Below are 23597 nucleotides of genomic sequence, written 5' to 3'. Positions count from 1 at the left end.
CTGGGAGCCAGAGCCGTTAAGGGCTGCCATGTGGTTTCTCCTGCACTTTCCCTCTGCCATGTTCCAGAAAGGAGCCGGTCCTCCATTCTGGGTCCCAGGACGAGAAGACTCGTGGCGCAAGGCCATGGCCCACAACCCGTTACACGAACCAGATATAAGTATTTACTGTCCCAGCCACTGGCATCTGGGGAGTGTTTGTTACTACTGCTTCACAGGGAGCTGACGGATGCAGACGGAAGAACAGTCTGAGAGCGCAAGCAGGATGAACAACCCGAAAATGCCCCGACAGCTTCCTTTGCCACGGAGACCGCCTTACCGAATCCCTCAAGATGCTGAGGAAAGTCCTTTTGAAGAGGATGCAGAACTGGGTGAGGCAGCTGGCAGAGAAGCTGTGACAGCCTTCCATGGAAGTGGAGTCCTGAGGACACACCAAGGAGGGAGGAGGGGTGAGACCCCAGCCCTGGGACGCCTCCCCTCTCAGCTAAGAAAAGTTCTCATGCAGTGGGCGCACGAGGGGGTGTGTAGCGTTGCTGGGGGCTGGGGCTTCGCATTACCTTTCTCCACCCCTTCAATCGTTTTGCCTGCTTTACCTCTTCAGAGGGCCGGTGCCAAAGAAAAGGGTTCACCTCGCCATCACCTCCGGGCTCTCTCCTGTGGTCAGAGTCACACATGCCCTCCCGGACGGCTCTCACCAGGCGGCCGTTCTGATCGCCATATTCACCGGACGCGACTTCCATGACTGCACCGTGAGACACAGACAGGGTCACCCTAGGCATCGCTCATGTGAACGGTGGGCCTCTTTGCTTTGCAACAAAATCATTAATCTAGCAGGAATATTTTAAACTGATTATGTAGATGCTGTGTGATGATGCCAACGATATGATAAAAATCATTTAGCGACCAATGTTCTTTTGGCTCTAAACACCCAGGCAAGGCCATTTATCACGTCAGGAGCCGGAACACGCAAATACGGATTGTGAGGTCGGAGAGCCCGGGAAGTCATGAGCTCATGCATCTGTTAACTTATTCATCTGTCCAATATTTACTGAGTGCCGGCCATGGGCATTCAAGCACCAGAGCTGGAGCTGGAAGGAGGGCAGAAGGAAGCAGGATTCCTGCTGGGAAGGCAGTTCCCAGGGCGGGGATGAGTGACGGGCACTGTGGCAGCTCTCTGGGACCAAGGAGAAGTGCCGGGGGTACTGAGGGAGGTGCGCTCGGCGTCCTGGGGACGTCGAGATCATGGACCACCAGCCCCACCTCTCAGATCCCCAGGCACCATCTCCTTCACCTTCCTTCCTTGGCCCCGGTGTCATGCCTCTGCACCCCAAACTGTCCAAGGCCCCCCGCTGCCCCTTCTCTCCTGGGTCCACACTCCCCCCGGCGACTGCTGTTCCTTCCTGCCCTCCCACCTGCCCTCTCCTCTGCCCCATCCTGTCCCTCCTGGTGTGGGTCCCAGCCCCTCACCCGAATAAGATTCTTGCTAATGCAGAGCCACAGGGACCCCCCCACCCCTGGCAAAACCAGCCGTCGGTTTCCTGAGCCGGGGTGACGAAGCCGTCCTCCATCTGGTCACATACCAGGAGAGGTTGCCCTCACCAGAACGTCACGATCAATGACACCAAACGGGCCAGCACTGACCGCTCTGCTAGTCACTCACACCCACCACCCTCCAAACGGCCATCCTCATCTCTCACCCTCTCAGGTGTGATACTGAGCGTCTAGAAGCCACCAGAAGGGCACACCGTCCCCTTCTTGGGCCCTCCTTTCAGTCCCACGTGCTCTGTTCCTTCTCCTGTCATCTTTCTCTCTAGGTTCTCACCTCTTCGCAGGCCACGGACCTCACTGCCCTTTCCTGTGCAGCAGCGCCTGTCCCCGGCTGTCCTCTCTCCTGAACGACTGACTGGGCAGCTATCAACCTGATCCATCCCTGCCTTTACAGACGCTCAAGCATCCTCTTCCTCTCCCTCGGCCCTCACGTCCTTCCAGCTCTCAGCGCTCTGGTCCTGCTTCATGAGAGCCCCTTCTTTTAAGAGAGAAGCAGTTCCCAGCAACAGCGTCTTGTGGAACACTATCTGGGAGATGACATGTAGAGAATGCGGGGTCTGGATGCTTGAGAGTAAAACAACTGAGTGAGAAAGCCCGGTGACCAGGAGACCAAGGAGGAGAATTATGGTGGATTGAAGGGTGTTCCCCCAAAATTCATGTCCACCTGGAACCTCAGAATGTGGCCTTATTTGGAGAAGGTTCTTTGCAGATGTAATTTTCTGGTTATGGATCTTGAGATGAAATTATCCTGGATTTAGGATGGGCCCTGAATCCGAAGACTGCCCTTATAGTAAGAGGAGAGGACACACAGAGACACACAGAGAAACACAGAAAAAGAGCCGTGTGAAGACAAGGGGCAGAGACTGGAGGGATGCAGCCACAAGCCAAGGAATGCTGGAGCCTCCAGAAGCTGGAAGAGGCAAGGAAGGACCTTCCCCCGGAGCCTTAAGGAGGGAGACTGGCCCCGGAGACACCTTCACTTCTGGCCTCCAGAGCCGTGATCAAATGCAATTTCTCTCGTTTTAGGCCACCCAGTTCGTGGTGCTTTGTTATAGCAGTGCCGGGACAGCAGGATGCGATGGCCAGGAAGGGACCCCAGATACAGTGGCAGAGGGAGACAACAGGAATGGGTCGGGCTGTTTGAGCACATGGTAGTCTAGTGAATATGAGCTCAAGAGAAAGAGAAGGCGAGGGGGGTGCAAGGTCTCCCGCCTGGAGAGCAGGGTGAGGAAGGGCAGATCTGACGGAGGAAGAGGGAGGCGTGGGACTTGAAGAGGCTGTCATTTGCAGGTAAACGTGCGTGCCACACAGTGGGCAGACCTGGTGGGAAAGTGACTTCAGACGTCGTTGTCAGTGCTCTGGAGGGCCTGGGCCAAGAGGGGAGGCCAGAGCAGGAACGCCGGGGGCACCGGAGGTGCAACTCATAAATCACAAGTTGCAAAGCACGGAAGCACCAGCCTCAGGACCTCCGAGTCAGGAGAAGTAACTCGGACCATTAGCCTGGCCTCTGGACTCCCAGGGTCACATTTTTTCTTGGGTTTGGTCAAAATTTAAATCAGCATTTCAACATCTCCATTAATCAAGGCAAAAGGGTTTTTCCTTAAGGTGATTTCTTTTCAGAAATAACTTCCTTTAGCCTAGAGCCATCACAGAGTAAAGTATGAGGAAATATTTCTCCTAACAATAGATCCCTTGTTGTAGTTCCCAGGTATTTTATCTGGAGGAAACAAAACCTCTTTTGATGTGGTCTTAAAAGTTCTACCTCAGGATGGCACTTGAGCTATCTGTGGAATGTTCAAGTAATTCTTGCTTTGGAGGCTTCAGGTAAAAGCGGAAACCCACGAAGAATAAAAAAGACCCCCTTTCTTTTCCTTCCGGCTGGTCATGGCTCTACTTACCAAAATCGGCCGGGTTGTGGTAGGTTGGGCAATTCAGACCTAAATCCCTCAAATACGGTACAAGATTTGAGACTTTTCCCCGGTACACACACTGTCCTTGACTGAGGACATAAAGCTGGAAAAAAGTACGGAAAAGGGAAACATCAACTCCGCCTTCCTCTGTAAAGCAAGAGACACTCTCCATCCATCCATCCATCCATCCATCCATCCATCCATCCATCCAACCACCCATACATTCATCCAGCCATTCACCCACCCATCCATCAATCCATTAATTTCTCTCTCAGGAGAGCTTTATGTTACCTCCCGAGGACTCAAAGTTCAAAGGGAAATCCATGGTAAGTCAGGGAAAACAGAGGATGTCATGTGACCAGAAATTATTATGATGTTGCTTTTTTTCCTTCATGCTAGCCGCCTTCTTAGGAAAGATTTTGGAGCTATACACATTTCATTCCTTGGGACACTTTGTTTGCTCATGACAGTATCAAAACCTAAGATTTATAAAAGAGATGATATTGTCCAGATAGCACAACCTGCTATCTAATTCTGTATGGCAAGTACTGCCCCGCTGTCACCAGGGGGTGGGGAATGAAGCCTCAGTAATGTCAGTGACTCGCCCAAGACCCCGTAGCCGGACACCAGCCCCAGAGACAGGACACTGGTCAACTCTTCTACCCCCTCCGGTCCTGCCCCCTGAGCTGTTTATGGAGCCAGAATCTTAAGACACATAACACTTAAAGCCACTCAGAAATGAAGACACCCCAGTGAACTAAGGGGAAGCCGTGGGTACCGGGATTTGGTTTTACCCAGGCTGATCACAGCAAGGCGTACGCACCTGGTCGAACAGCTCAAAGAGCTTGGCGCTGGGCTGGTGGATGGTGCAGATGATGGACCGCCCCCCCTGAGCCAGCCCCTTCATCAGGGAGACCACCTGGAAGCAGGAGGCGCTGTCCAGGCCGCTGCAAGGCAAGGGGCACCGTGAGACGCCTGTGGTCCCCAACCAGACCCCGCGTTCAGAGTGTCCCGGCTGGGTCTGCGCAGGGAGGGGAGGGAATTCAGGAGGTATCCCCTCCTGCCGGCAGGGAGGGCAGGCCTCCTGCCTCCATGGCTCCTGCTTACCTGGTGGGCTCATCAAAGAACATGACTGGAGGATTGTTCACCAGCTCCAGCGCGATGGCCAGGCGCTTCCTCTGGCCGCCCGAGAGGCTGCCGGTCCGCGTGTTGGTGCAAGACAGCAGGCCCAGGGCCGTCAGGATCTCCTTGACCTGGGGGACAGTGGAGCCAGAGTGACATCAGGGACCACCTGCCCCCTAGCCGCCTACAGGGCCCACGTGGAACCCCCAGCTGCCTCCCCAAGCCCACTCGCACGCCTGCCCTTTGCCAAGGCGGCAGACACTCGGCACGTGTGAACCCAGGAGGCTGAGAGGCAGGGCTGGGGCCAGGCCGTCCCGGGTTGGGGTCCTGGTCCTGCCCGCTGCTGGTCACCTGTCAAGTCCCTTCACTTGTAAGCCTCGCTCAGGGCCCGGGTCAGGGAAGATGTTGGATAAACACTGCAGAAAGTGTGGATCAGTGAACACATAGGTGGACGAGTGACCAGGTGTCTGACCGGCACAAAGGGGGGGGGGCACCTTGATGGTCTGATGCAATGCAGTAAGTCCCCTTCATAGGAACCTTCAAGTTGCGAACGTGCCCGTGCGTGCCAGCTGTTATGCCGTACTACGGTACTTTTCAAGGTACTGTACTGTGATATCTAAAATGTTTTATTTTGTGTGTGTTTGTTTCTGTGAAAAGTATTATAAACCTATGACGGTACAGTACCATATAGACGATCGTGTTAGTTGGGTCCCTAGGCTAACTTTGTCGGAATTATGAACAGATTGGACTTACGAACGTGCTCTCGGAACGGAACTCGTCCGTAAGTAGGGGACTCAGCGCAGCAGATAAGATGCTTGGCGCCCGGCAAGCATTTACTCGAAGGCAGCCATTGGTGACACTGTTACTAGCGTACACAGCTCCTGTAGACACAGTCAAGCAGGCCGGGCCTCTCGGAAAGAAGGGGTGAAGCCCCTTTCACACTTGTAAACAGGCAAAGAAATTCTCTGATTCAGCAGCAAGGCGAGGAAACTGCTTAAAGCTGTCCCCACCTCCCTCAGCGGCCCTGCCGATGCCACCCTGGAAGCAGCCTGGGCACCAAGATATAAACGGCCCGCTGTGCACTGAGCCCTCCCCGGCTGTTCCCGCCCGATCATTGATGCGGTATTGACGCGGGGGGCAGGAAAGGTCGGCGGACTTCGGTGCAGGCTGTGGTGTGGGTTTCGGCCGCAGTGTTCAGCGTTCAGGGTCCATCCCAGCGTCTTGCCGGGGGCAGCGGCCCTCCCTGCCTCCAACTCCAGGTTCACCTCTCAGGGGACAGCCTGCCACGGAGGCCCTGCCAGCATCCACTGGGCCATCGTCCCAGCTCCTGGTGGCAGCGGGGGGACCCCGGTCCGGTGGCTTCTCTGGGGAGATGTGGTCATCCAAAAGGAGGAGAAGCTCACAAGGAAGAAAACTTCCACCCCAGCTCTTGAATTACTTGCACGGTCAGGACAAAATGTGGCTTTGGTGACGGGAAGAGTCAGGGGATAGCGGTTCCACGGGCCGGGAAGCAGGCGGGTCAGACGGATATGGGTTTGAATCCTGCTTGGCCTCTCCCTTGCTGAGCCCAAACCCAGCTCCGCTGCCTCTTTCCCGGAAGGCAGGTCAGCGTGGTCGCCCAGAAAAGGCCATCTTTCAGGCACACTTTCCCTCACGTGGACCGTCTGCTGGCCCTCCCAGGACAACACGGCTCCAGCGGTCCCCGGGAACCCAGGCGGAAGGTGCAGAACAAAGACCACATCCCCACCTGCCCTCAGCCCCACCGGAAGGATGCTGGAGGTGGAGGTCAAGGTAAGTCCCTCCCATTTCCGCCCTGTGCCGGCCTCTGGTCCCCGGTTCTCAAGAGTGACGCCCTGAAGGCTGGTTTTGTTTTAAAATTAATCAGAAAGAACAATGTTCCGGCCTTGGGAGAACTGGCTCCTGAGGAAGGCTCCTTGCTGGGGGTTCTCGAGGGTTGAGGCTGCTTTTCTGGGAAATGAGGGAGGTGGGCAACATTCTACCACCTGCTGGAACATTCCATTCTATTGTGTTTTCTCGAGAAGTAAACAACCAGGACCTAGGTACACACAGGGGCTGGAGGGAAATGAGTCAGGGCATGCCCTCAGCAGCAGTCCTCGGCTTAGACGGTCACACAGTCCCGTTAGGGTCAGGGTTAGCTAAGTTGAGTTTCCCTTAGACAATGCGTAAACATAAAGGGATGTGTAAATACACACCAGGCCTCCCCACTAAGTGGGGTTTTCTGGTGCTCCCTGCGGGGTCTGCTTACCCAACACCTTCGTGCTCCCTGGGGTTTTAGGGAAGCAGAAAAAAGCAATGAAAAGGATTAGGAGATCTCCATCATCCCAGAAACTTGCTTGTGCTATTCTTAAAAGGCTGATTAGTAACACGTTAAGAACCCAGTTTCTCCTTGCAAATGTGTGGGGGTGGACTCTGGTTACTTTTAAATGAATAATTAACTATCTTCACTGTTGGTGTTTTATAAACAAACAAAAAACAATGGAGCATAATGTGTATTAAACACTGAAAGGGCAGAGCGCTGGGTCAAACCCTGAGGCTGGGTCCTCAGGCCGGTGTCCTGCACATCCTCACTGCGTCTGAGAGTCCCTGGCGGCGCGGTCACACCGGGTGTGCGCCAGCCCAGGCGCACACCGCAATGCCACCGCCACCCACACGAGGACAGCCGGGGCCAAGCCACAAGCTCAACCTGCCCCCAAAGGCCCCTCCACGCACGTGCGCTGAGTGGATTTCGGGCAATTCTGGAGCACCTGTGGCCCGAGCAGACACACTCACCATCTCCCGTCTCCCTTCGTCCTTGTCCTGGAGTTTCAGATGCGCAGATACCTGCAGGGGATGAAGGTCACAGTGTGGAATCAGAACAGGTGGCCGGCAACAGGACAGACTCACTCAGCGACCGCAGGCCCAGTGCCCCGGGGGGCTGAGCCGCCAGACGACGGAGGAAATCCTCAGAGGTCTGGGCTTCCAAGCTTCCTCGGTTAACTAAGGTAGGTCCAGGAGAGCAGTGATGCCTGGGATGCATCCTGTTACCTCAGGGGATTCTCTGCTGTGCCCCGAAGTTAGAGAGATGAGGAATCCCCAGGCATCGTCGAGGGCTTGAAGCCGACTGGTGCATATTCAGGAATTTCACAAGCCACCCGCTAAACCACTGATAGCTTATAATTATCCACAGCGGAGTATTTATGCCACAGAAGTTGGTAAGTGGTACATTTAAGAACTCCAGTTTTGCTGTTGCTGTTGTGTTGTTTTGTTCGAAATCCTGCCTGCTAGCACACTGTGGGGGTCCTGACCCTGCTTGGTGAAACCCTGAGTAACCATCACCGTGCCCAGCATCAGCCTTGCTCTTCTCTGCCAACGCCTGTGACCTTGGGAAGCAAGGGTTTCGGCTTCCTTATCAGCGGAGTGGTGAGTTAGAACCTGCCCACCCGGTGAGCTGGCGAGGGTGTCCCGAGGCTCCACGAGAGACTAAGATGCAGGGGCGAGGGGCCAAAGGGCCACGGTCCCAGAGTCAGACAGGGCCAGCCGCCTGCCATGTGACACCAAGTGTCACATCTTGGCTTGCCTGGTGGTGGAGGGTCAGAGCAGCACATGGAAATGTACCACCAATGGCTGGTGGCCAACATCACCCCTCCACGTGGGACAGGACCCTGCAGAGTGGAAGGTACCCTTTCTCATTAACTCAGGGTAACTGTATTTATCAAAGGAACCGTGAAGTTCTCAAAATCAAAATGTAATTGATTTTAACTCTGAAAACGAAATGGATTTCACAGCAGAGCCTGGTGACAGGTTGGGGGAGGATGGAGGTGACAGCAGGAGTCATCAATCTTGTTTGCAAAAGAAAGCAGTGATTGAGCTGGAAATCAAAGTGAAGTTCCTCAAACAAGTAACCAAGGACTTCATGCAGTAACTCTGACAAGCGAAACTCTGGTCACCCCAGATGAAGGTGAAGTAGCGATTAAGGAATCCACAGAGTCGGTAGAAACCTTGTATTTCCTAACTTTACCACCCTATTTTCAAACACCTCCTGAGCTCCCTGTGCCCCCATCAGTATGCCCGTTTGGAGGCCAGAGAAGCTACATGGTCAGGGTGCCCTGCGCTCATGGCTGCTGGGGGAGCCTGTCAGAGGGCAGATCACGTACCCGACACCTTCCCTGCTTCTCTCTGCTCAGCTAAGGATCTCCTGGAATTGCCCTTCGGACAAGATGCGACACCACAGACAGGAAGCCTTGCGCCATCCGAGTCAAGGGTGCAGGGCATGGGCTTCCCTGGTGGCGCAGTGGTTGAGGGTCCGCCTGCCGATTCAGGGGACACGGGTTCGTGCCCCGGTCCGGGAGGATCCCACATGCCGCGGAGCGGCTGGGCCCGTGAGCCATGGCCGCTGAACCTGCGCGTCCGGAGCCTGTGCTCCGCAACGGGAGAGGCCACAACAGTGAGAGGCCCGCGTACCGCAAAAAAAAAAAAAAAAAAAAAAGAGTGCAGGGCAACACTTCACCCGTAGCAGCCCAAGAGGAATGCCCATCTACTGCCCAAGTACAAGGCAGACTAGCTGGGACGGTCCCAAACGTGCCAGGAGAGGCCCGGAGGTCGGGCACCGCCTCGTGCCGTGGACCACGGGACGCAGGACATCAAGTAGCCCCGGGCACACACGCTCCATGACGGACAAGGGCAGCCCACTGACCTTCCAACCTCCTCTGGCCGGGAGGCTCTCTAGTGGCTCCCCTGGCCCACAGTTGGTCACTGTGGTCCCTGTCCACCTGGTACTTGGCTGGGTCATGGTCTGTCCAAAGAGCACAGCTGGGCCAGGCCATCCTGGACCACACTGCCCAGGACGTCCGGGCTAACTGCTAAACTCTCGGAGGCGCCCTTCCTCGTGTGTTTTGCAGGATTACATGTCTGATGACTGTGCCGGGCTATGAAGGTGAAGGCCTGGGACCCAACCGGTGTGCAGCAAGCTCTGGTTTCACCTCCACCTGGCGGGCACGTGAGTCAGAGGACGAGACCCTCGGGGCCCTGACCCAGGCACCAGACTGCCTGGAACTTGTGCCCAAAGCCGCAGAGCACTGATGAGAAGGGAAGAGCCTCAACTGGGGCACAGGACTGTGGTCACCCTGGAAGCGGTCCCTCACACCAGCCAGGCTAAAAACCTTCTCAGAAACCTGACCTCGATTTCATCATCCAGGGTCTACAGAACCCAGGGCCTCGAGGGGTTGCCTTGGGCAAAGCTGTCCAAATAGCACACCCGGTGTCAGGACTCCGTGTGAGGGAGGGGTGCTGGGCGCTGCGCTGTCTCGCGCGAGGAGAGAGGGGGGCGGCCAGGTGAGGGGCTGCAGGCCCCAGGACGCTCACCATCATGGCCTCCTGCACGGTCAGGTGAGGCAGAAGCATGTCGTCCTGCATGATGTAACAGGACACCTTCCGGAAGCAGCGTAGGTCCCGCGGGAGGCCGTTGATGAGGACCTCGCCCTTCATGCCCGTCTCCCTGCAAGGCCAGTGAGAGGACGTGTCAGCCCGATCCCTCCTGCACCCCTTCCTCTTCCAGGACCTGGGGACGGGAGAGAGGACGGCCCCTCCCAGCATCTTCTCACTGGGCCGGTAGGGACACCAAGCCAGGCAGGGATGGGAGGCCCAGACAGCACCAGAACTCAGAGGAGGGAACTGCACAAAGAAAACACTCAGTGTGGAAAGGGAGAGGCAAGCGTGGGGCCTCTCTGGGACAGCACGTTCGTAATAGGCGCCTGCGGACCAAACCAACGGAGATACACACGGACGCTCCTACACGCAGCCACGAGGTGCCACGCACACCTCTGGCTTTGCAGGGTTTTATGAGACGGGCGTATGAACAATGCTATGTGTAGCCGAGGTTACACCAACCACCCCAGAGGCCCCGGCGGCCAAGAATCTTCAGTCCGGGGTGTGGCCGCTACATCAGAACCAGTTCCTGGGGGTTGCACGACTATGATGCTGACTGGGAGGACCACTGCAGGCTCCCTGGGCTCAGGTGGCTCAAAGAGGAGGCGGTCTGCGCCCTGACCCTCCTCGGCCAAGCGATGGGAAGCTGTTCTCTCTGACTACAGTGGAGGTGGGGCATCCTATGTGTACTGTGGAGATGGAAGGGCACGGCCCCGCCAGCCACGCTCACTCCCTCATCCACAGACCCACTGGGCATCGCTATGGCCCGACGCTCTTCTGGGCGCGTCATCTCAGTCCAGGGACACAGTGGGAGTCATGGGCATCCTACTAAGGACCCCCGTTCTCCAGCCCTGCCTCCCCGATGCCATGAAGAACAGAAACACAGAGCGTCTATGGAGACCAGTGCAGTTATATCTGGCGTCCAACTTCATCCAGCCCATTGCTGTGAGCGTGCGCCCTGTGGTGGGTCCCTTCTTTCCTTCAGGGAATGGGTGGGATCAACTGGCGTTCCAGGGAACCAGGCTGGGAGCTCAGCTGTCTCCAGGTTGCCCTCTGTGGCTCCAGGACGGCCACGTGCCGCACAGGCTGGAGAGCAGCTGAGGGTGTGCGATGAGCTGAAAAACGGCTGCTCTCCCCTCCCGTGTCCCCAGCATGACGCTGGGTGTTGGAAGTTTGGCTCTCACCTTTAGAAGTGAATACAACAGACAGGAATCTGCCATAAGTGAGACTTTTAAAAATCCTAATTTTCATCTTTAAAGAGTAATGCAGAAGTGCTAAGTAAGGGGGGGCAGAATTTCTCTTTCTTTGCCAGTAAATGAAGTTATTTTTAAAATGTATTTGCTGAAGTAGCAAATGGAAGCCATGAGATCTGAAGAGAACTGGCTTTAAGAGAGCATTTTGTTAACACTTCTGAAGGTTCGGTTTTCAAATCATCCTCACATGAACGTCACCGGACAGGACGTCGAGAGCTGTGTTTTCCGAATGTCGGAGCAGCTAACGTGGCCACAGGCAAGAGTCACGTGAGCTCTGGGCCCCAGCCTGCCGCTGCTGCTTTTCTTCTGAAAATGGCTCATCTTACCTTTGACCTTCATTCACACTTGTCTCAGCGTTCTCCTGCCGTCCCCCTCCCCAACCTGGACCTCTCCATTACTTCCTGTCCCGTAAGGCCTGGCCCTTCTGCCCCAGGACCTCCCTCTCCTGAGCACAGCATCCACTCACCACCACCACGTGACAACCAGCATGTGCTACCTTCTGATGCCCCCGATGCCGGAGCTCTGCTCCCTTCACAGGTTCCAAAGCCCCTTACTGTGAGACACCCCTCTGGCTTCCCGGGAGGCTGCCCAGAGCCTTAAGAAGTGACGGGATGGACCATTCATACTGTCGGCCCCTGGCTGACCACTGGGCGAGGGTCTGCTCACCTGTATCCGGCCAGGATGTTCATGAACGTGGACTTCCCAGCCCCGGAAGGACCCATGATGGCCACCAGCTCTCCACTGTTGAATTTCCCAGAAATTCCTTTCAGAAGGGTCTTGTATCCTGTGAAAAGCAGATCACATTCATTTTCAAACCAGGGCTCGCTTGTTTTGCCCCCAGTACTGCAGAGGCAAACACACAGTACACTTGGCTGCAGAACCCAGGCCAAAGGCAAGGTTTTTTACACCACAGTACAGCATTCCCCAACCTTTTTGGCACCAGGGACTGGTTCTGTGGAAGACAATTTTTCCACGGATGGCGGGGGGGCGGATGGTTTCGGGACGATTCAAGCGCATCGCATTTACTGTGTACTTTATCTCTATTATTATTACATGGTGAGATATAACGAGATAATTCTACCACTCACCATAGTGCAGAATCAGTGGGAGGCCTGAGCTTGTTTTCCTGCAACTAGAGGGTCCCATCTGGGGGTGATGGGAGACAGTGACACCCGAAGTGCGTTGCTTACGTCCAGTCTACTCCATAAGATGCAGCCTAACTGTCACTTGCCACCCACTGATACGGTTTTGATATGAGTCTGCAGGCAGTTGATTTATGATGGTTTCTGGGCGGTCAGACCTCTCTGCTAATGAGAATCTGTATTTGCAGCCACTCCCCAGCGCCAGCATCACCACCTCAGCTCCACCTCAGATGGTCAGGCATTAGATTCTCATAAGGAGCGCGCCACCTAGGTCCCTCGCATACGCAGTTCACAGCAAAGTTCGCACTCCTATGAGAATCTAATGCCGCCGTTGATCTGACAGGAGGCGGAGCTCAGGCGGTAACGCGAGCCATGCGGAGCGGCTGTAAATAGAGATGAAGCTTCGCTTGCTCCCCCCACCCCGCTGCTCACTTCCTGCTGTGCGGCCTGGTTGGAGGGGCGGGGCTTGGGGACCCCTGCCCTGGGGACCCCTGCCCTGGGGACCCCTGCCCTAGTATTTATGAAAATGCTGAGTTCTGGGCAAGAAAATGGACCTCAGGTTTTGTGGATGCCTCTGCCTACTTCCTCCACTGCACGTCTACAAAGCCCTTTCGCGGACATCATCTAGGGTACAAGGACTCCACCGTTCTCATTTCGGATTGAGGAACCGGATGTCCAGCGGGCCTGGGCGACTTGTCCAGGACCCCAGAGCCAGTGTGAACAGATCCTAACCCAGGGCTGCACCACCCACCACAATGGTCAACTCATGCCTTTATCAATTAAGTGATTAATTTATTATTTCATGTATGAATGTTCTATTTCTCATCTCTACCGGTATAAATTATTTGTCTAGAATTTATTCACAAATCATTACTTTATAATTAAATGATTCATGTATTACTAATTCGTTAATAATTAAAAGCTTATCATTTTGTACTTGCATCACATTGCTTTGGACTTCCTGCCACATCATCTACCTCCGAGAGCTTTGTAAAAGCAAAAAAAACTACGTATGCCAAATGGAGTCACGGTACTTTTTCTCAAGCAGACTGTTCATATGAGCTACAAAGAATAAAATAGAAGCAAGTGGATTCATCAAAAGACTCTTAATTCAGAAACATTTTTCAGGGACTTCCCTGGCGGTCCAGTGGTTAAGACTCTGCGCTTCCACTGCAGGGGACACAGGTTCAATGCCCGGTCGGGGAACTGAGATCCCACGTGCTGTGCGGCTCAGTCAATAAAATAAAATAAAAATTAAACTTAAAAAAGAAGAAACACTTCTCAGTCCCTGAGAAACATTCCAAGGACATGCCCTTAAACGATCAGAATTGGGCAAAAGCAGTACTTTGGCTTCCCACGCAGAGCTGAAAGGGGCCTGATGAGGAAAGGGCCTGTGAAGCCCTCGACTGAGCCCTGGTCTTGGACTCTGCCCCTAGTCGCTCCCTGAACCCCCAAACCTGTGTGTCTACTCGAGCCCCAGCCTGGGTCTGGGGAGTCTTCTCCCAGCCTCCTCTCGTCTTCCACAGATGGGACACCCTAAACACCCAGCCTGTCACCAGCTGCCTCCTTGAGCTGGATGGCAAGTCCCTGAGGACCTTTGAATCAGGCAGAGAGAAGCGGAAGCGAAAGGCAGGAAGCACGCGGTCCTGAGACCTGACTCGTTACGGGGAGCGGCAGTGACATACTGTGTACACACACATACCGTGTACATACACACACTGTGTACATACACTGTGTACACACACATACCATGTACACACACTTTGTGTACACACACCATGTACACATACACCCCATACACACACACTATGTACACATACCATATACACACATATACTGTGTACACACACATACCATGTACCTACACTGTGTACACATATACATGCCATGTACACACACACACTGTGTACATACACACACCTTGTCCACACACTGTGTACACACACATACTGTGTACACACACACACCATATACATACACACACCATGTACACACACCCCATGTACATACACTGTGCACACACACCCCATGTACACACATACACACCATGTACACACACAGTGTACATACACACACCTTATACACTGTGTACACACACACTATGTACACATACCATATACACACATATACTGTGTACACACACATACCATGTACCTACACTGTGTACACATATACATGCCATGTACACACACACACTGTGTACATACACACACCTTGTCCACACACTGTGTACACACACATACTGTGTACACACACACATGTACACACACACACCATATACATACACACACCATGTACACACACCCCATGTACATACACTGTGCACACACACCCCATGTACACACACACACACCATGTACACACACGCCATGTACACATACACACCACGTACACATACACCCCATGTACACACACTGTGCACACACACCCCATGTACACACACCATGTACACACCCCCCATGTACATACACTGTGCACACACCCCCCATGTACACACACACCCATGCCCCACAGGCAGCTAGTTCATCAGTGCACTGGCAGTGGAGCCCCTGCCCCAGTGCAGATACTAAAAAATAGGTGGGAGTTATTCACATCTGCCTGTCAGGCATGAAGCAGTTTTCTATCACTGCAGTATTTTTATCCTTCTAAAAGAAGAACTGGTCTTTTTCACAAGCTTCTAAACCTGCTAGAACAATGAAGAAAAAAACATCCTTCTGATTACTTAAATTATGCCAAAAGCACCAATAAGGTTGCCAAATAATCTCCTAGTATCACGTCAACTTCAGTCTGAAATCAACACAGCAGGTCCATTTCTGCACCCAAAGTCGTGCTTTTCCTCTAGATGCCAACATTGACCAGATAAGCCCAGCTGCGCTCCCTACTCCTCCCCCTTCCCCTCCCCCATCAGTCTCCCCTTGGAGCTGAAAGGGGCTCTTGGTGAGAACAGACAGCCTTATTCTCCAGACCCCTCTTCCTCCCTCTCCAAGAGAGAGCTCAAGGCAAAAAGGACAAAGGTCCATATTCCCGGACGCCAGTGACATTTCCTTCTCCCCCACCTGCTTCATCCCCCTGATGCCCAAGGGCCAGCTCATCAATGCCTCACTTTTCCTTATTAAGGGGCAAAGCCACACCCACAGCTCAGACCTCTTCTTGTTTTTCTCACCTTCTGAAATCGAAAGGGGGCTTTTTTGCCGACAATAACAACAAGAACCAGGTCTGGGAAGCTGGGCTTAAAAATATCAACATGGACGCGACCATAACACGTGAAGGCTTCTGAGTCACGGGGAGGGAGAACCACTCGTGAAATGAGGACATTGTCATTTGTCCCCAAACGGCGCAGATAGCACGTCACCCCCTGCCAACCCCCGCTGGATGTTACAGCAGGAAGTCCACTCTGCCTTCAGAACAGCTGCTCGATTTGTCATGCTGTGAACACGGATCCCTGGATTTTTAGCAGGCGCTCACGCTCTGGAAGTCGACAGGGCAACAGACAAGGCGGCAAGCTTTCCGGAAGGTTCCCCCGAGGCGCGACTTTAATGGACGTAAAATGGTCCCCTGGGGACTTCCCTGGCGGTCCAGCAGTTAAGACCCCGCGCCCCCAATGCAGGGGGCCTGGGTTCAATCCCTGGTCAGGGAACTAGATCCCGAATGCCGCAACTAAGACCTGGCACAGCCTAAATAAATAAATATTAAAAAAAAAAAAAAAAACTCCAGGGACACCCAGTCACAGTGGGTCCCCACGCTTTTAAAAAAAAGATGGTCCCCTGACCACAGCTCAGGGATGCTTTCCATCCTTTTGTCCTGAGAGCCTCTCCCCGCTTCACCACCCCGCTCTCCCTCATGTTTCGAGGTCCCTGTCAGTCTGCCTGCCCTCCCCCGCCCCCCACAAACCCAGTGCCCCCCTAGGTTCCACTTCTGCCCCGACCCCGAGCAGAAGCAGCCTCTCATCCTTCTGCCTGAGTGGGTCTAAGTATTCTGAATTTCGGCGGGCCATGATCACGTCAGTAGGTATCGTGCACAATGATGCTCTGGGTCCGCAAGCACCACCAAGGAGGCACACACAACTTCCTCTCACCTCTGATCCCACAACACTGTTGGGAAATCCACCACCTTAAAATGCGCCCCTGCAACACAGAGCTTCTTGCCTGTCCTTCAAAGCCCATTACTCTGCAGACTTGGAGGACAGTGGCACGTCAGGGGCCGCTCAGCAGAGTCGCTGAAATGCAATTTCCCTTTCGTGTTCCCCAGAAAAAAGTCATAGCACCGAGGGTGGCGCCCAGCTCCTCCCAGGCGGGCTCCTGGCCTGGGGACAGTGGGACGCTGGCTGCAACTGCCCGGCGGGTCCCACCAGATGGGGGCCTCCCTCCCTACCAGGATCCAAGGGGCTCTGTGAGAAAACGATACAGTGGGCTGCATCCCAGGCCTTGCCGAGCTGAGCCCGGCACGGTTCTGGCTCACTCCCCACCCGCCGAGGGGGCACCTGCGCATCCCTGGTCTGATCCTGTGACCTGCTCTGGGCACCTGCCCTGACAGGTGCTGTGGTCTCTGCCCCTCGCCCGTGTTCCCGGCTGAATGCCCACGCCGACCCTGGTATCTCCTGCTGGAGCAGTGACCAGACCTTGATTCAGGGCAGAGCAGGTATACTCCCTGGGGACCAGCTGCCCCCAGGCTGGGATCTGGATTTAGATACCTCGTCTGCTGCTTCTTGAAGCTCTGGCTACGTATGTCCCCACGTGTCGCTGTCACATGCAGGCATGTGGGGACTCTGGAAGGCAGAGCACACAGGTGGCAGCCCCAGCACAAAAGTCCCTTCCACGGCTGTGCCCAAGCAGCAGCCCCTGAACCTCGCTCACTGCCGCCACCACCTGGCCTGGGACGACACCTAGAGGTGGCCTTCCCTCCAATGACTTCCCAAACTCCGTCCCCAAAGCGGGTTAAAATCCAAGTGGTGAACCTTGAAATCCAAGTTTGCCGGGAGGAGGGAGGAAAGGTCGCCTCCAGCCTGCAGTCACCCAGCCGGGACGATGCTGAGGTCCCCAAGCAACTCATCTGTGAATAAAGCTTTCTCTTGGGACACATTTCAAAGCTGAATGACATCGGAGCCACCTTCTATTAAAGAAAGATCACAGTGCAACACCAACCAGAGGCCACAGACTCTCAAGAAAGGCACAGGTAAGACTCTCGAACAGGACAGCCCAGGAGGTGAGCCAGAATGCCCCGCACCCAAGAGACGCCCAAGCTCTGTGCCTCTGAGCTCGGCTTCCCAGCCCCGCTGGCCGATTCGCAGTCGGGGGTCTCTATTTCACGAGAGCCGGGATCACTGCTCTGATACAGCAAATGGCTGTACTCCTGGCCCCAAATTCATACTGTGAAAGAGAGAGAGAAAACAAAGCAAAAATCAGCCCGCACACAAAGGCAGGTGCGGAGCACATTGGAAGCGGGGCTTGGCTGGCAACCACTGGGCTTTGGCGCTTCCCCGAATGTTTACGTTAATGACATTTTTCAGAGCCCGGCAGCCCACAGCTGACGCGCCTCCGAGCAGCCGGGCACAGCTGGAGATGCTCGGCTCAGCCACTGGCTGCTGTGCGGGAGCATTCTGGGGGCAGTTTTAGAAGCAGCAGCGCAGAGAGCTGCTGTATGCCTACACTGGGGATTTTCAAGAGCTCGGTGACCCGGCTGAGGCTGCTGCCACCTGCTTCGTGAACTTGCCCTGTGTCCCGCGGAGAGAGCGCTGCACAAGGGGCTGGCTGTGTGCCCGTATGTGTCCTCGACGGGCTCCGGGGACACATCCTGGACCAGTGGGGCTCCTGGGTGGGATGCTGAGCCTCTCAAGGCTCCCTCTGGATGGGGCCCCCCCATCTCCCTCCAGGACCAACTCTACGTGCCCCAGCCTGGGGTTCACGGCCTTCCTTCCGCAGTACACATGAGCCCTTCTAGGCCCATCTCCCTTTACCCCCCCTTTACCCACTGCCTCAATTTCCCTGCATGCCGGGCTGGTCTGCTTGGGGTCTCCCCAACCCGCCCGTGCTGGTGCACTTCCTCCACTGAGAACATGCCCACCGTCCTCTCTCAACCTTGTCCTACCTGTTCTTCAAACCAGTTCCCTGGCCCCTGAGGAAGACAATGACCTTTATAGGGTGACAACAGCTCAAACCTTAAACCCACCCTTCGAGTATCGTGGGACTTGGGGCAACTTGATGTAACTCTGTGAGCCTCTGTTTTCTCATCCGTAAATTGGGGATACACATACCTCCTACCACTGGGTGCTGCTGGAAGATGAAATGACACAAGGACTGGGAAGCATTCCATACGTGGTTGGGTCTCAAAGACTGCCCCCCACAAACCTAGAGCAATGGCTTCCTCCTCCAAGCACCTGGGCCATTTTCATCCATTTGCTCAATTTGCCAATTCATCATTTCACCACCCTGAGAGTCAAAATGGGAGGCCTGGAGGCAAACCAGCTGATCCCCTGCCCGCCTCCCTCCTGGGCCAATGACAGAGTCCCCTGGGCCCCAGATTCCTCACCTTCAAAGGAAGGGCGGTGTAGCTGCATCTGGGCTGTAGGTGGGTAAATAAGGCAGCGTGTGTCAGGCGGGGACAGAGCCTGGCACCGAGTGGGTGCTCATCACGCTAGTTACTATTATCGACGCTGTGTTGCGATCACATCTATTGTTGGCAGCAGTGTACTTATTAGCTCTGCCGTGGTTCCCCTTCCCAGCTGTCTGGCAGGTCTCGCCTGGAAGCCCCATCCTCCCGGGTACCTGGAGCAGGCCTTCCACACACCGCTGTCTGCTCCTTGATCTGACTCCTGAACAAATTCCCAAGCCAGCAATCAGGCATGATAGGAGGAAAGGTACAATTGCAAGAGACAGAAAAGCTTGTGTTATCCTCAGTTCGGTGAACACGAGGCATAGAACCGGCCTGGGTTCACGGTACCGTGTGAGAGACCCTGATGCAGACAAGCATGCCTTCTGCTGACACCATGAGTGACCCCAGAGGACCAAGAACAGCCACGGGGGGACCCACGAGCAGGCCAGGAGGAGGCGCTTCTCCTGAACGGCCTTGACTCATTCCCACGGACGCCCCAGTGCCCATCTTTAGGCGCCGCTTCCAAGGAGCGAGCTTGAGTGTGGCTTCTCAACGTCTGAGCGCCACTGCATGCAGCTGCCTGCCCCTGGGGAGCCCGGAGCCACCCTCCTGGTGCAGGACATCCACAGGAACCCCAAAGAGACCAGAGGACCACGCAGCGCCCAGCGGCACGGGGAGGGCGAACTGGGTTTCAAGCTGCCTCTTCTGTCCATTTAAATGCTTCCAAAATGTGACCAGAAGGGCCAAACCCCCCCGCCCCCAAGTCCCAGCTCAGCTCCAGTCCCTGCTTTCCCCCGGGAACACGCCTTCAACAGGGCCCCTACGGCACCGGCCAGCAGAGGGACGGGATTCGCCCCAGGAGAACGCCAACCACCCAAACAGATCATCAGCTCCGGCCAGGCCTCACCCCTCTGTCTTCATTTTGTGTCGCTGCCTCCTGTGGTTCCCGGTCACCCAGGCTGACAGTTAGGGTCCCCACCACCCCCGTGTGCACTCACCTCATTCCTGCATGGTCCCATCCCTTCCTTTTTTTTAATTTCGGTGCGCTTTACATTTATAAGATAATGATGATGACGTGATGACAACTACAGTAGCCGATGTGTATCCAGACCCACTATATGCCCTGCACTGTTCGGAGCTCTCACGTGTATTGACTTTGATTCTCACCACAGCCCTATGTGGCACAGACTTTAATATCCCCATTTTATAGGTGAGAACGCTGAGGCACAGAGAGCTAAAATAACTTTCTTAAGGTACCACGGCTAACAGGTGGAGGGCCGGAACTTAACACCGAGCAGTCGGGCTCTAAGCCCGTACTTGCCGCTATACTAATTCTCTAGCGCAGGTTTAAAGAAGAAAAATAAATGAAGACACGCGCCGTGGCTCTCCTGACCTCAGTCCCCTGCCTCACTCCAGATGCCACCATTGTCTTGAATTGTATTTTTGTCTCTATTGTACCACATTTGTATTTATCCTTAAATAATTTTGGTAAGTTTTGCATGTTTGGGGGACTTATATAAATGGTGTCATAACGTGTGTCTTCCAAGAATTGCTTTTTTCTCCTCTCCACTTTATGTTGTCTGTAAGATTCATTCTTGTTGATGCTATGACCGTGCTCATTTTCTTTCACGCTTCCACCGTGTTCCACCGCGGAGTTAACCACTGTTTGTTACCCACCCTTCCTTCGATGAGCATTTGGGTTGTTGTCTCCAGTCTTTCTGCTATTAACGAAAAACACACGACTGCACACACCTAGGAGGGAAAGTGCTGGGTCACCAAGCGTATGCGTCTTTGACTTGGCTTCATAAAGCCAGATATGTTTTCCGGGGCCGCACCCCTCCACACCCCCGGAAGAGAGGAGTGGGTCTGGAAGAGCGTGCTCCCTCTACATCCCCACCAACGCTCTGCAGTGAGGTTCTTTGTCAAAATGTTGATCCCTTCTTTTCTTCTGTAGTCGTCTCCTGGAGCTGCCTCAATGAGTTACCCCAAAGTTTGCAGCGTAAAGCAACAGAAATGTATTCTCTCACAGCCTGGAGGCCAGAAGTTTGAAATCAAGCTGTGAGCAGGGCCGCGCTACCTCCAAAGGCTCAAGGGCAGGGTCCTTCCTGCCTCTTCCAGCTCCGGTGGCTCCGTGCCCCCCGGCTGGTGGCCGCATCTTCAATTTCTACCCATCTTCACCTGCCTTCTGCCCTGTGTCTTTTAGCTCAGAGTGTCCCTTTCTCTCCTAAGACCTTGTCCTTGGATGTCAAGTCCAACCTAACCCAGGATGATTGCACTGCCGATCCTTAACTTAATAAATCTGCCAACACCCTGATTCCCAGTAAGGTCCCATTTACAGGGTCCAGGGTTAGAACAGAGACTCAGCATTTTTCAAGGTCACCATTCAACCCACTACCCCGTTGTCACTGTGGATGAAGAATGTCACCTGCCACATGAGTAAACAAAGGCTGCTGTGGCCACGAAGCCAACGGCCACTGCAGGCGACCCCAACCTTGCATCCTGAGGGGACGCAGGATGGGAAGGCACAAGATACTGGCCCCAGAGAGCTACGGGGCCTACGCAAGGAATGATCTCCATGAGCCCAGACTCTAGCATCTTCCCGTACATAGAGAAGCGCTAAATGCGTTAACTTGAGACGTCTGGTTTTCTTTGATTATCAGTGAGCTTCTGATGGTCCAACTACCTGTTGCAAAAGCTCCTCTATATCCTGGCTCCCCCCAACCTCTCTGGAGCCATCTGGGAGGCTGCCTCCTAGGCAGGCATGAGTCCTCAGAAAGTTCACCGAATAATCAACTCTCAACCTTTAGGTTGTGCATTTTTTTTCAGTCAGCATCACACTTGAGTCCAAGATCTTCACCCGAATTGTGGTGAAACACCCTTTATGGGCCTCCAGCCTCTCTCCTCCCAGGCACCCTGCACCCTGATCAGGCAGCCTCCGGAAAGCCCATTTCCATCCCCAGGTACCACTGACCTCTCCCAGCACCAAATCTCAACTCCACAGCCAAGCCCTCAGCAGGGTCCTTCCTTGTGGCTCCCACCCGCCTTCTGTTCTAAAGAGGCTTCCTGCCAGCTGTGCTGGGCTGCCTCTGCCCCCCCTGGACATTCTGTCCCCAGCCCCCTCTTCCTCACCAACTGCCTCTGTGTCCTGTCTTCCCAGGTCATCCAAGTCCCCCCTCCCAAAGCCCAGAGACCTTCTCCGTGCCAAAGAGAAACTCATCGAGGGCCATGGTTCGTCCACTTTTTCCTCCCCAACACTTAACAAAAGTACTTTGCTTATAACAGATAATTAAAATAAAAACGTGTTGAATGACGAACAGATGCTTAATCCCGCAGAATGAAATGGAAAAAAAATTCAAATGTTTTCTACCTTGAAAATTACTCAGATTGAAAAAGAAGCAAACTCAATGAGAAGTAGGAAGAGGCTCAGCTAGAAATTGCTTCTTGAGAGTTTATAATCCCTCGCATTCTTACCTTAGACGTTCATGACTAATTCGAAGTACAAGGTTTCCCCAGTGTCATTGTAAAACCAGAGTCAAGGCTACAGCTTTGTGGCTCTGTTGTAATTGTAGGTGTTTGATTTTTTTTTTGATTTATCCTAATCTGGTTACATGAGGCTTTAGTATTGACAGGAGAATCATCAATGTTTCACTGTCTCACTCCGAACAAAATAAATACATGTATATAAGACACACATTTAGACGCGGCAGTAATAGGACTTGATCTCAAAAGCTGGTTTATCTTAAACCCAAAACCTCTCAACCCGCGACTTGGTTTTCTAATCTATAAAATGAGAAGACTGAACTACAGGAATCTTTCACGGCTCTTCCTAACTTAAAAGAATACTCATATATAAATATAATCACACATGAATGTATTTATAAATACAAGCACAAATATAGGCGCGTGCTCTTGTGTCGTGAAGTTACATTTCTTCCTTCTTGCAAGGCAAATCATGAAAAAGAGACTAAAAGGCTCACGGAGCTGTATTGCATCCCGTTACGTCAGTGAGGAAAAGCTGTGTCTGATGACTTTTCCTTTAGCCAAAGCGGTTCTGTTTACTCTTTTTGCACCGGACTGAGCTTCGTTTATGAAAATTTTCATTCACAGGCAAATTATTAGAACAGCTTCATTGTTTTTGCCAGTATCTTAGGTGAAAAATGTCTCGATAGTAATAATTCCTTTTAAAAGCTATCTTATATCCATTGATGACTATGTTTCCCCTCGAGCAACAGCCTCTAAAACTCCCCATATTAATTCCTCTGAAGTGCTAAGATGGCAAATTCAGTTCCGGCCACCTCCCAAGTCTGGAAGCTGACAGCTGAGCCAGTGAGCTGCCCAGAGGTGGGAGCTGCTTGGTGGGACGGTGACCTCCTGCCCCCTGGCCGTTGGCTCCTGTACCCCCCACCCAGAGCTGTTACCTCCTCCGGTGACAGGTGTCCCACTGCCCTGGGCTCTCTGGGATGTTCCTACCCAAGGTTGCTGTCCCTGATTTTATTCCGGGACATTTTGTGGAAGAGACGCAGGCAAGGTGTCTCATGCTGCCCCACCAGCACTTTACCCGCCTTGAGCCCCGTCTGCCAGTAGTCAGAACTCCGACAAGACACTCAGATGTG

The 23597-nt window shown here is 53.8% G+C and overlaps 1 protein-coding gene across 2 annotated transcripts in view; it reads right to left on the bottom strand.

Moving 5' to 3' along the window:
• The window catches only part of ABCG1 (ATP binding cassette subfamily G member 1), a 53168-nt gene that overhangs the window by 5727 nt on the left and 23844 nt on the right, over positions 1 to 23597 (bottom strand). Inside the window, exons 3-10 of one of the 2 annotated variants that reach the window (XM_065877021.1) lie at positions 11921 to 12038; positions 9939 to 10071; positions 7368 to 7418; positions 4563 to 4708; positions 4279 to 4402; positions 3444 to 3558; positions 555 to 739; positions 317 to 418 (exon numbers count right to left, since the gene is read on the bottom strand). In XM_065877021.1, the coding sequence (XP_065733093.1) occupies positions 317 to 418; positions 555 to 739; positions 3444 to 3558; positions 4279 to 4402; positions 4563 to 4708; positions 7368 to 7418; positions 9939 to 10071; positions 11921 to 12038 (974 nt within the window). The remainder of the gene's footprint in view (positions 1 to 316; positions 419 to 554; positions 740 to 3443; positions 3559 to 4278; positions 4403 to 4562; positions 4709 to 7367; positions 7419 to 9938; positions 10072 to 11920; positions 12039 to 23597) is intronic. The other variant, XM_065877022.1, reaches the window with a different exon arrangement.

Source organism: Phocoena phocoena, chromosome 4 (genome assembly GCF_963924675.1).
Source record: "Phocoena phocoena chromosome 4, mPhoPho1.1, whole genome shotgun sequence".
Classification (NCBI taxonomy): domain Eukaryota; kingdom Metazoa; phylum Chordata; class Mammalia; order Artiodactyla; family Phocoenidae; genus Phocoena; species Phocoena phocoena.
Note: the sequence above shows the minus strand (reverse complement) of the source record. Positions and strands in the feature narration are given on the sequence as shown.